The sequence below is a fragment of the Ciona robusta genome, chromosome 10 (assembly GCF_009617815.1).
Source record: "Ciona robusta chromosome 10, ASM961781v2".
In the NCBI taxonomy this organism is placed as follows: domain Eukaryota; kingdom Metazoa; phylum Chordata; class Ascidiacea; order Phlebobranchia; family Cionidae; genus Ciona; species Ciona robusta.
The window spans coordinates 6,026,403-6,039,369 of NC_143244.1; the positions used below are offsets into that span (position 1 = coordinate 6,026,403).

The window sequence follows — 12,967 nt, forward strand, 5'->3', positions numbered from 1 at the left end:
GGGTAGGTGAGAAGGTAAACTTGCGCTACCTCACATATTTGATTGACAGGCGACAACAGTTGCCCGAACAGCTGATACCAATGACGTCACAATCAATTCGTGACATAACCCCGCCCTAATCTCCCTGATGTCATAATCTAACAATACACACTATTACTTCAAAGGACGCATGAGGACTGAAGAAGAATAACTTCGATAAATAATGCTGATAAGCTGCGCGAGTTAGTCACACCGTTTCCTCATTCTGATTATGGAAGCTGATCGTGTTTAATTGACTGTTCGGGCTGAAGAACGGTTCTAAGGCAGGAACAATACTGTAATGGCGGACAGACAGTCGAAGGACACGCTTCCCGGTCGATGCAACAATGCGCCGATACGAACTTTACCTCACATTATAATCAGTTACTTCAATTATTTGTTTTAGAAACACCATTTTGGCTTCTTATCATATTCTAAGCTACAGCTTGCTACATAAATCTCGTATTTGTTTCTCAATTCGACCGTGACTGCTCCGTTCTATTTCGTCTCGCTTGCGTCTGCGGGCGCGGGAATCGAGCGCGTGAGTGTGCGCGCTAATTAAAGAAACAAGAAAGGAGCGACGAGAGAAAAAGGAGACCTGTTGCTCCAGCGGACTGGAGGAAAAAAGCGGGAGATTCTGACGTAACAAAAGCGGGTCACAGGACGTCGCGTCACAAAACGAGAGAGAGCGCCTTTGTTTCTTTTATTATCAGCCGAGCTGAATTCGCATTGGCGCGCAAACTGGCGGCGAAGGCAAAGCGCGTTTGTTGCATAGCTGCAGCGCTCTTTGTGACGTAATAATAATGGCGGACGCTTGAAAGGGGATTCGCAGAAAACAACGATGACGTATTGTTTGAACGTGTCACGTGACGAAAACAAAACACCGCATACTGCTGAAACAAAGGATATAATTGAACGACACCACAAAGCTGAGATAAACAACTTTATTTAGATAAAAAGCTGCTTTATGTCAAGTTACGATAACGATATGTTACCCTTCTATTCTGAGAAGAGCGGTTTTCATTGACGGGAAACAGTACACGAACCACAAAATGACAAACTTTTACAGTTCAATTCTGCAAGCATGTAATAATTGATCAATACACGGAATAACTGTCACGTTTCAGGGCACAACATGTTGCTACCACGTGCTGTCCAACTTCTGATAATGCACCGTCATGCTTCGGCCCTTCTGACCCGACGTTAACTTATTGCGTCATCTCAGTTACGTAAGGGAAACGGCCAAAACTCTTATTTACACTGACGTAATCCTGCAGCGTCAGATCGAAAACATTCTACCATCAAAACATATATCTTCGATATCAGCGTATCATGCTAATGTTAAAAATAACCACTCTGCGATCAACAGAAGTACAAGGAGTTCATAGTAACAATACGCCCATGAACCCGCAATCGATACATTGTTATGATGGGGCACTTCGGACGCACGATAGCTCTCAGTCTGTAACAAGGGACTACTAAAATCGATACACAGTGTCTGGCTGTGCATTTATGTATAGCTCTTTATTTTAAAACGACCGATTGCACCACCAACTTCCATTTGTATGGGAAAGTTAACTCAATTAGGACAGGACATTGTGGCAAGCTTTGGAAAGTGAATTTTCAACTTCTTTGATTAGTTAACTCACGATTGCTAATAATAAACCCTTTACTTAAATTTAAAACTTCTACACTGTTAATTATCCACAGGAACAACTTATTTCATCTATTCTGATGTTATTGACTGCAATTCAAATCTTACAGTATTTACAATAGGCTAAATAAAAACAACAGGCCCAAAACATAAATATCAAAACAAAAGCTACATGTAGAATTATTTATGTAGACTAAATACAGTAACTGGCTAACTTAACTGCTATAATAAACAATGAACAGTTAACAAATACCAAAAGTAGTAAGAGCTGTCTTGTATAATACACATAAGTGCAAAACAGTAGTAGACTCTTGAGCACTTTCTAAACAAAAGTTATAGCAGATATAACATATTACCATACTAGCTTAAAAATAATCATGTGGGTCTGTGAGAATAACAACAAGCATGTTAAAGTAATTGCCATGATTCTATTTATACTTCTGCCATGTGCAAGCAATCTGTCATCACATTGCAATGTATGGTTCAGCAGAGCAAAGTCCACTGTGATCAGTATTTAATCAGTGCCTCAGAGTGGTACTGCCAAGTGTGCCAATATAATGGTAACATTGTATCGTGTTAAAGGTTGTTAACATGCTTCGTTCAACACAGCGTAATCATTAACTTGGTGGACAGGTGTCTTCAAGTATGCTGCAGTTAGTGGCTGGTGCAGTAAAGGTAAACATTGCTACACAAACAATAACGTGTGCTTTAACACCTAATGAATAACAGGTAATGGCTGTAACAACTCTGTTGTTTGAACTGGTGCATACACTGATAATGATACAGACTAGCATTTAGTATATATGATTGTGAAATAACTATTACAAAATATACAGAGCATACATCAGCAGAGAAGAGACATTTATATATCTGTTAAACCGTACGTTGAAAAAAAGAGATGTAACATAAGAACCTCACACATTGAACTTCATAAACAGCAGACAAAGTCTAGTGTGTTCAACTACTGCCCCCCAATGGTAAAGAATCAAAACATTAGTGAGGTGCATTTTGGTAAATTCCCAGGTGGCAGACCACAGCATGGAAGATTCTTGTTACATTGTTTGCATTGTGATTTCATAACCACTAGTCTGACACAAACAACTGTATCATCTTTCTATTACTTCCTATGGTTTTTAACAATGGTTTTAAAAGTGACAGTGCTGTTTAGAATGATGAGGGCTGAGTCAGAATGATAACAAACAAGGAATATTCGCATGATGAAACATAGTTACATTGCAAGTGAATTGATACATTGTAATGGCACTTCGACAAAGGACACAGCAGCATTAATAGCAATAAAGCTATTACAAACATGATGCAAGTAATCAACAAACAGTATATATTGTTTATTTTAGTATATATCAAGTAATCAACCCTATTATTCTAAAACCCACCTTAAATAGTAAAGAAATAATAAAAAACAACCCACCTTAAATAGTAAAGTATCCCGTTAGCTTGAAAAAGATATGCATCCAACACCACCAGTCTGCATGGATAATTTATTATTATATATACGATCCAAGATGGTAGAAATTAGTGGAAAACATTCATTCATACACATTTTACACCAGGTTTTTACTTGTAAACAAATAATGAAGTACAAGGCTACAAGCTAGTTTTAAAGTAAAAAAAAACAAGACTATGAAAAATGATGTTCTTGGCAGAACAGCTAGTGTCTGCAGAATATGGCAGTTATTGGCGAGATCTCACACATGCAAAGCAGTTATGCATGCTAACAGTAAAAATTGTAGTGCAAAGCAGTAAAAGCAGATACATTTTCAAGCCACAATGTAACACAGGTTCGGTTCATTGTTTAATTAATGGCATAAGTGGGACTAGTTATGGGCCGTATAGCCACAGTTTGCAAACAAAATCTCCCATACACCTTAAATAGTATGCACTGGCCAATAGCTGCACCATTCAATGTCACCTATACTTCATAAAACAGGGTAACATGTCACCTCAAGAGCACCAGTAAGCCATGTTGACACCTATACTTACATCAAGGGCATATATATATATAAATATATATAGCACTGCTGCGTAATCCAAGCAACACTTTCAACCAGTGGGCTTCAGAGGTACGTTATTCCGATATTACTCCATCTCCATTTATGATCTTGCAGTGTAATATCCAACTTTAAATCCAATGTCTTTTAAGTTAAAGAAAGGAACTTTGTTTTTATATATTTGGATGCGTAACTATGGAAACATTGAAAGGTTATTGCTATCATATTATTATGGTAAACAGTTAAATATATATTTGCAGTATAATATGCCTACAAACAGTTCACCAAAACAATATAAAAATAACAGGTTTTTCTTGTTTCTTTGTTGCTTTTCTAATATGTGTTGCTACTAAAACAGGAAAATAAAAAGGTAGGCAATACCAATCTTGATTAGCAACACTGAACCTATTGACCATTAGGTTACCATATGCGCAGCAGCACAGCACTACACAGTCTTGGCGCACAAGTAAATTTACTTATTATAAGCAAAGAAATCAAGTTTACAAAACACTTTTTTTAAAACATGCAAGCAGTTATCTTTCTAATATTTCTAAATACCAAAGAATAGCACAAACATTGTTTGAAAGATAAATAAAATAAACAACTTTTAGAAATATTAAAACAAACAATACGCCTGTTCTAGATAGTTATAAATAAAACAAGGTGATAGTTAAGAATCCTCCCCCCACCTTATTTGCTAACCACTAACTACTAACCCATATAACCACTAAGCCCCTAACCATCAACCCATAACCACCAACCTCTAACACTTTCCACCAGCCTATTACCAGATGATTCTTCACTAGTGCCTTAAACGGTTTAATACAAGAATGAACGACATTTAACCTTATTTTCATAATGCACACTAACTCTGTTGCATTATTTTGCTTTCAAATTGTTGCTACCAGCACCTGCTTCTGCTTCAGCACCTTAGTAAATTCTTAACTTTCACCTAAAACTCCAAATAGATTTGCACAAATTAAACCACTGTTCTCAACAAAACCAATGCGCAAAAACGCTATACAAAGAGGGTACAGTTGCCGGCCATGCTAACTAAACATAGTTTAATGCATAAACCGCAATGGTCCGTAACATTATTACGCGATCAACCGTTGCGCAAATAACAATGTAAACAAAATGGCGGAAAACGACATCTTTTCGAAAACTAAGGCGTAACTAATCGAGTTGTGTCGCCATTAGTGATTTTATCGATAAAGCGCGGGAAACTTAAACGCATGGTTTTTGCAATTATGTTTCTATGTTCTTAGTGCGTTGACTTCGCCTCGATTGCAGTAAATTTAAGAAAAATAATCAAATTTAAAAATATTGAATTAAAATTTGTATACAATGTTTGATTTAAAGTGAAACTAAGTTGTTTTTGTAACAAATACACACCGGACTAAATAAAAACTGACTTCATCGTAAGCTATTTGACAATTTATTAAATATCTTTAAAATTTGATACATTTGCTATACTTAAATTTCTATAGAAAATTACATTGGTTATCCAAAATTAGGTTATGGATATTAAACCTAACCGGCCCATTGATAAATATGTTAACCTTTGGGGTTATTATGATAAGGTTAAGTACGGATTGGGTATTTCCCTCACCGCTGTCAACGTACGTTTACTTCTGCCATGAATCGAAAGTTTGTAGTGTAAAGGGCCATGTTGTAACACTTAGCACGTTTTATTGCTATAATTAAACATACGAAAAAATTATAAACACTATTCCATTTAAGTACAGAAATAATCAAGTACAGTTATAGATTGGCTATTTAACCCTAAATTGTTAACTCCCTAATTAACACATTATGCAATTTCTAGTATTTTACGTTATCGTTTTAATCCTAACCAGATTGTATTCAATGTTAATGCAGTAATAGAAAATATACCAATTTTCGCAATGTATAGATTTCAGCTCTTCCATAATAATAGATCCATAATTTCCACACAAAGAACACATTTCAGAAATTTTATTAGGAAAATATAATATGACATAGAAATGATAGTTGGCTTCAAAACACGACTATTCCAACTCAGAACTTCTTCCAGCTTGTCTTTCCATTTCATTTTCTGCATTAAAAAAGAGTAATAGGCTGGATGATAAACATTAACACTAACAGTTTCACATAATTTACATAGGCCAAACCGGCCTCAATTTTAGTTTTTACAGGTTGCTATGCTGCAGAGCCTCACCCATTTGGAATAATTTATTCGGACATACAAGCAATAGGTAAATTACTTCAAACAATTAGGTAATTTACCTGAAATAGATTGCTCAATTATTATACTGGAAGACTGCTGATTTCAGCGCTGTAGATTTCAAAAGGAATCCTGAATAGGAATAAAACATGTTATCAAAAGTGTTTGTTGTTACCATATATATAAAAATACCTTCATAGAAAAAACTATATGATTGTTTATGTTTTTACAAACATGTTTGTACAGCTTAAAACATTTAAGTTCCAGTTGGAACTTATTCAAACAAAAAATTATTCAAAAATCAAAAATTGTTTTTAATGAAACTTTCTTTGTAACAAAAGTAGCAGCTTGATATTTTTTAAAACTTTAGGCTTGTACAAAAACAAAGCAAAAAAACTAGATGGTATAAATACAAAAATACATAAAAAAACAAAAAATAGAAAATTATATGATGTACAAAAACAGATGGACATTTAAGTTTAAACAAATAGATAAAAGTACAACATACCGTATGTTGGTAGATATTGATTGAAAAATAATAAACTCATCCATGTGAAAGCTTCAAAAGTTTGTGACTTGCACAATGATGCAGTAATATAAAACTCATAGGGCTGAAGCTAATAAAAAATGCTAAATAGACAACACACGTCTCATGGAGTTTATTTGTGTTTCATTTATATATAGCAAGGTTTGTATTGGTTTCCTTCCTTAATTTAGTTCATCCATATATAGGGGGATCAAAAAGTGTTTTACCATGGATTTGGGGGGGATACGGAAAAAATATTTATTGAATATTCAAAGAGTTATCATTGCATTAATCCAAATGAGAAGAAATTTTTAAACCAGTGAGCAGACAGATTGCTAAAAATGTCACAGCTCGGGAAAAAGAAACTGATGATTACAAGGAACCATAATAGATTCCTTAAACACATTAACTATGTTTTAAACTTAATGTTTGTTTATTGTATGATTACAGTACAGTGGTTTGATGGAAACAATGTACTGTTTTTAGTGTTTTACACAATAAAAGTCCAAAGTTTTTAGTTTTTAAACCATTGTAGTAGCGTGCGATCTAACCAGTTATTAATCAATTAAAGTTTATACTGTTACTGTAGCATGGCCATCTTTCTTGACCATGTACTGCAATTGCATTAATAAAACTATCATGTCTGGGCATTATGATAAAACAGTAGCCTTCATGTGTAGCAAACTGTTGACATAGTGAAGAAATTTTAATAAAAACGAAAATTTGAACAATTACATTCACATACACGGTTTTTATATTTCAGTCAGCCCTAATTTGAAAAATGTAAAAGAAAAGAAACAGTCAAAAATTGTGTCCACATTGTCCCCACATCTTAAAAAGGAAGAGTGTGAACAGGTTCATCAGAATAAAAGTCAATTTTTGGTCAAAAAGTTTAGAGCTGTAATAATGAACAAAAGTTTAGGAAGTTGTTTTAAGGATAAACCTAATTACTAATGTTACAGGAAATTGTTTGGTTAAAAATACCATTTTTTTTATCATTTTAAACTATAGATAGCAATGGCAGCAGGACACCTGAACAGTGAACAGAAACGCAATTTAAGCACCTTTTGTTGCAGCTTCAGTTGTTTGGTTCCTGCTTAGTAACAATCACCAATTCTTTTTCTTTACTCCCATTATTCTGCTCTTGTTCCTCTTCTTGGTCCTCCCTTACAGATGCTGCTATCGCCTCGGCTTTTGCGACACAGAGAATCAACGCATTGACTTTTTCTCTTATCTCAACTAAATCTTTTTTAACAGTTTTAAGATCCAGGTACTGTGCAGCAAATGATCCAAAGGCTCGTTCAGTTGGTGGGGCAGGAGGGGGTGGCATGGGGTTAACTGATGGCGTTGGTGGTGCTGGTGGTTGAATAGCTTTTGAAATTGTATCGTGAGAAGGCAAACTAGGCTTTCGAACTGCCGGTTTAGTAACTCGACCAGAGAAGACTTTCTGGCCTCTTAATACTCTTCCTCTTGAGCCGCGAGTCAACATTCCACGAGCTGCGACTCTTCCTCGATTGAAAGCTCCTCCTCTTACTCCACGCAGAGCTCCACGCACAACACCTCTTGCAGCAGCACTAGCTCTTCCTCTTCCACCCCTGGCTCCCCCTCTTACACCACTTCCTTGGCTCCATGAATTATATCCTCCTTGTTGAAAACTATTCTGGTCGCTATCCGGCTGCTTTTGGTTCGGCTTTGGTTCAGCTGCAATATTGATATCAGCTTTTTGTCCAGCGATCATATTTCCATTCTCAGCTTCCACTGCACTTCGGGCACATAAGGGGTCATCAAACTGAACAAAGGCGAACCCACGGTGCAAGGACACTGCTGTTACGTTTCCATAGTGTGAGAACCTAGCATAAAGCTCTTCTTTTGTCAAGTTCTGTGTGTTTATATTCCCAACAAACAATCGCATGTGCGCTGTGTTTGGGTCACTTGTCTCAGAAGAAACTTTTCCAGTAGATTTTGTTGAATTGTTCCCCGCCACCCCTTGATACTGATGGTTGCTGCCTTGGTTAAACTGATTTGTATTCGAATATTGTGTCTGGTTGTATTGCTGGCCACTATAAGGATTTTGATTACCATATCCTTGATTTGCGTATTGGCCCGCTCCTGATTTATATTGTTGGCTTTGCCATGAATTGCTGTTAATTCCACTTTGGTATGACATATTTTAACAAAAGTAAAGTATTTAAAATGCAGGTAATTGTATACACTTCAACCCTACCTCTGAGTTTTTACCTGTACAAAATTACTAAATAAAACCATTTGCCTCATTTAAGAGCATTAACGTTAAAAAAAAAAACGAAAATAATATTGTTGATACACTTTCACTTACAGTTGTCACAAACTTAAATAACAGCAATATTTGCTGATTAGCAATCAGAGATAGATACAACTCAAATAAACCCACTGTAAGAATACAATTAAATAGAACCATGTGAAAATTAGATATGTTACTATGTCAGGAACTAAAGTCTATTGCATGAACAGTAAGGCTTAGGCATAAGAGTTATAAATGTGCGCCCCACTGCGTTTAGCACCAGCCAATAATTCCTTAACAGTTGTTCAAAATCGAGGCTGATTTTGTGACAAGCTATGCCTGTACAATCATTTCGATTAAGTAAACAAGCTAAGCTATTACCCGGTCTCTGCAGGGACATCCTTTGTGTTTAAATTAGTTTCCAGTTCTGGTACTTCATTATTTCCTTTTTCCGCTTCTACCCTTTGGTCTCCGTTAAAAAGAATTTGTCCAAAAAGGAAGCTCAGACGAAAGTTTACCTTAGAGAGACTAGGGAGGGCTGAGACCTTGACAGCAACACGCATGTGGAAGCCATGATCAGTGTCTTTGCCCACCACGCTAACAATACGGATATCATTCACTGGGACATCTGGGTTTTGTCGTGCCAATACCACAAGGATCTTTTCAAGGTTATGTCGCAACCCCGGGCTAGGAATCCAGACAGTAAAGACGCGTTCCTTAGGTTTGTCTTGAGGTCCCAAGACGGTGTAGCCAGATGGAGCATCTGGTCTAGGGGGCAGTTGAGCCACCCATTTCTTCAGTGTGGTGACGGAGGTCTCATCTTTGCAATTAATCCTAATAATCCCAGACTTCATGAGTATAATACCATACGTACTGGGTGGATTTTCAGGAAACGTGTCATCAATCATAGCTTGACCCAACATATCATTAAGATACGTCACGTCAGCCATCGACAACAGGTCAGTTGCATCCGAGAATGTGATATTCAGACGCAGAGATGACGATGATGACCCTTCCTCTTTGATTGATCCTCCCTCCTCTTTTGAATTGATGTTGGATGCGTCTTTTCGTCGTTTGGCTCCATTTGTAGACCTTGCAGCCGCTCTCCTTTCGGCTCTTGTTCTTTTCCGGTTTGGGTAACCAGATCCACGCCAAGCTGGCGGTGAAGATGGCCTATTGCCTCTGTCCGCATTTTTACGGCTTTTATAGTCATCAGACTGACCAAACATGGATCTTCGAGCCATGGACCTATTCCCATAGTTAGAAAACCCGTCATTGAGATCACCTTTTAAATTGTTGTGGCCGTTATTCCCACCATAAGAACCCAGCTCTGGTGAAACAGATCTAGTAGATTGTGGTTGGTTGTTCTGTGAGGGACCAGGTCCTACTTGATACTGATAATCACCTTGGTTAAACTGATTTGAATTTGGAAATTGCATCTGGTTATTATTGTATTGCTGACCATTGTAAGGATACTGGTTACCATATCCTTGATTTGAGTATTGGCTACCTTGTTGATATTGTTGGTTCTGCCATCCTGTATTACTGTTCATTCCACCTTGGTATGCCATATCTCTTAAACAGTTTAGAATTCAGACTTCCGTTGAAAAATACTACCTGCTAAGAATGTAATCTGTACAAAAAAATAAAATGAAACCATTGGTCACATTTAAGAATCTATCAGTCAAAAGCACTCATATCAACACAAAATATTGTCATTACGCTTTTCCATACAGTACTTACAAACATAAACTGGGGAACAACGCGTGGTGAACAGAGATAAATCTCAAATAAACACATTGTTAAAGTATACACAAATATGATTATCCGAATAATAAAAATGTTATTATTTTGTCAAACTTGTTTTTCCTCTTCTTCGTTTTTTTCCAAACTTTTTATATCCGTCTGTGTGTTCGAAACTTCATCTTTGGTTTCTTCATTTTGCTCTTCATCATTTGTTTCCTTGGACTCTGTTTCCTCTGTTTCATTTGTCTTATCTATTGGTTGATCCTCTGTTGGTGTCTCTTCTTTTTTCTCTGTTTCATCTTTCACAGCTTCCTCACTTGTAGTAACCTCCATTTTCTCCTCACTTTCAGATTTTTTCTCATCTTCTTCTTTCCCTTCTGTTTTTTTCTCTTCCTCTTCCTTCTCCTCCTTTTCTTTTTCTGCCAACTTCCGAGCTTCTTCTGCTTTTGCCTCCATCTTTTCTTTGTTTTTTCTTTCCATCTCTTCCCTGAGTAGCTTTTGTTGCTCCTCTTTCTTTTTGAACTCGGCATAAAACTCCTGTGGAGTCATTGTCTTAAGCCTCTTCATCTCAGTTGTAAACTTATTTCCCTGGTCCTTCCATTTCCTCTTTGTGTGAGCATGGTTATTCTCAATATCAACCAACTCAGTCTGTAGTTTGCTCTGATGCTTCTGCAGCGACTGTACTTGATTCTTCAATATGTCGTACCTCTGTTGTGTCACAATGCCCCGACCACTAGGAACCACTGCTGGATCGGTTAAAATATCCTAGAACAGATATAACAATTATAGAGATACACTATACATGAACATATTTCCTCATTGTGTTATGTCAAACTGTTGCAAGCATTGTTATGTTGTATTTACTCGTTAGGGATATCTGCCATTGTGTTAGATGTACTGCTGTTGTGTTGTATAACTATCGTCTTGTATGTAGACTATAAATTACATGCTAAAACAGGATTGTCCACATATCCTATAAAGGCATATAATTTATCAAACCACGGTAAGCTCGCTAACAATTGCTTACCTAATGTAATTAATGACAAATATAACACTTTATAAACCTGCATGAGTCTGTGATTACGCTGAAACCGAGCAGCAGCAACATGTTTTACTGAGAAGCCTTCATCAGTATCCCCTGAACCATCATCAGCAGGTTCAATGCTGATACAAGAGTCATCCCTTTCCATTGCCCTGCTCTCAGCTTCAAAAGCCTCAGCTCTACCTTTAGCTTGTAAGTAGCTTTGATAAGCAGGGGAGTTATGGTAGGACTTGAGGAGTTCTTGGTATTCACCCTTCTCTGATTCATACTCCGCATTATACACCTAAAAAATTAAAACAGGTTGTGGTACAAGAATTGTTAAAATATGACATTGTACTATATACCAATGATTTTAACTTTTATGCAGTGTTTGGAATCATTAGTTCATTACTAATATCCTTGCTATTTTACTAAGAAATAATATGTCATATTTTACAGGACAATGGCCTCTAGACGGCGTTTAAAATATCTGTGCAAATGGTATTTAAATTAGTATAAACAGAACCGTGAAGATGTAATATCCATTTTATTAAACCACTGTATAGGCTTATAGGCTATATATAATACTATTTAGGTATTTATTGCTAAACCAAAATTTTGTATTTTAATGATTTTAACCTGCTTATCAGCACTTGGAAGTTCTCTCCACATTTTTCCAATGATTTTTCCAATTTCCCAAAGTTTTAAATCTGGTTGGTTTGCCTTGACTTCATCCCACACCTTCCGGCTGTACCTCATGTAAGCCATCAGCGGTTTCTCTGGGGCCTTTGGAGCTTTAGGTACAGCAGTGGAAGAACCATGGCTTTTTCCATCTCTGGATAGGTTTGGGCCAAGAAATAGTTTGTTACAGGCAGGATGGTTGTACTGGCTGTTCATATACATCATAGTACTCGGGGCAATGTGATTGGATGCGCTCGGTGGCACAGATAAGTTTGATATAGCATCAACTGTACCTCTTGTGCTCCGTCGGGACATTCCTATAACATAAAAGTTTAATTGTAAATTAATAAACTGTATAGCAAATCACATACAGCTGGAAAAAACACCATGAAGCTCTTTAAATTCCCTGTTACATTTGCTAAATAGTAAATACCAGTATCAAAATACTATTATGATACTCACCTTAGTACAAAGCGTGATTAAGATCTCAAAACTTTCAAATTCTGTCGCTTTTCGGTTGTGTTGATGGTCGAGCCACCACAATCAAGACCACAGCGCAAACGCACACGAACAAGATTCACCACAAGCGGAAAGCAAAGCTATTTCTCACAAAAATACGCGAGGAAAATTCGAAGGCGCAGGGGACTGGGACAAATAACTACGCAGTTTCTGTATATGCAATAAAAGAAAACAAACCAACTCTATACGATTATGTACTAACGGAAACTTTTATGTTGTAACGAGAAATACAACCACGCAGTTCATGCACATTTAATCTACAAAATAAGCATGTGCCTTTTTCTTTTTCGTCCTGCTTCATTGCGCACCAAATCAAACTTTTCAAAC

General features: G+C 36.7%; 3 protein-coding genes and 1 long non-coding RNA gene across 5 annotated transcripts; all 4 read right to left on the reverse strand.

Moving 5' to 3' along the window:
- Window positions 1–3,099: 3,099 nt before the first annotated feature.
- LOC149729989 (uncharacterized) lies at window positions 3,100–3,849 on the reverse strand. The gene is made up of 2 exons (XR_016385834.1): window positions 3,674–3,849; window positions 3,100–3,158 (listed from the first exon to the last, which is right to left on the reverse strand). It is a non-coding gene; the product is annotated as an uncharacterized LOC149729989 (long non-coding RNA).
- A 1,794-nt stretch (window positions 3,850–5,643) lies between these two features.
- On the reverse strand, window positions 5,644–8,685 carry LOC149729990 (uncharacterized). Of its 2 annotated transcripts, XR_016385833.1 has the most exons (3): window positions 7,478–8,685; window positions 5,950–6,019; window positions 5,644–5,758 (listed from the first exon to the last, which is right to left on the reverse strand). XR_016385833.1 is itself a non-coding variant. In XM_089886612.1 (2 exons), the coding sequence occupies exon 1, from the start codon at window positions 8,578–8,580 to the stop codon at window positions 7,492–7,494; it is 1,089 nt and encodes a 362-aa protein (XP_089742738.1). In that variant the 5' UTR covers window positions 8,581–8,684; the 3' UTR covers window positions 7,101–7,311; window positions 7,478–7,491. The 2 variants fall into 2 exon arrangements, 1 of the variants encoding a protein (XP_089742738.1); XM_089886612.1 differs by lacking the exons at window positions 5,644–5,758; window positions 5,950–6,019 and adding an exon at window positions 7,101–7,311 and having other exon boundaries at window positions 7,478–8,684.
- On the reverse strand, window positions 8,645–10,306 carry LOC149729991 (uncharacterized). The gene has a single exon (XM_089886609.1). The coding sequence runs from the start codon at window positions 10,242–10,244 to the stop codon at window positions 9,051–9,053; it is 1,194 nt and encodes a 397-aa protein (XP_089742735.1). The 5' UTR covers window positions 10,245–10,306; the 3' UTR covers window positions 8,645–9,050.
- LOC149729992 (SWI/SNF-related matrix-associated actin-dependent regulator of chromatin subfamily E member 1-like) lies at window positions 10,306–12,743 on the reverse strand. Its single transcript, XM_089886602.1, has 4 exons — window positions 12,584–12,743; window positions 12,080–12,438; window positions 11,484–11,744; window positions 10,306–11,184 (listed from the first exon to the last, which is right to left on the reverse strand). The coding sequence occupies exons 2-4, from the start codon at window positions 12,434–12,436 to the stop codon at window positions 10,528–10,530; spliced, it is 1,275 nt and encodes a 424-aa protein (XP_089742728.1). The 5' UTR covers window positions 12,437–12,438; window positions 12,584–12,743; the 3' UTR covers window positions 10,306–10,527.
- Window positions 12,744–12,967: the final 224 nt, after the last annotated feature.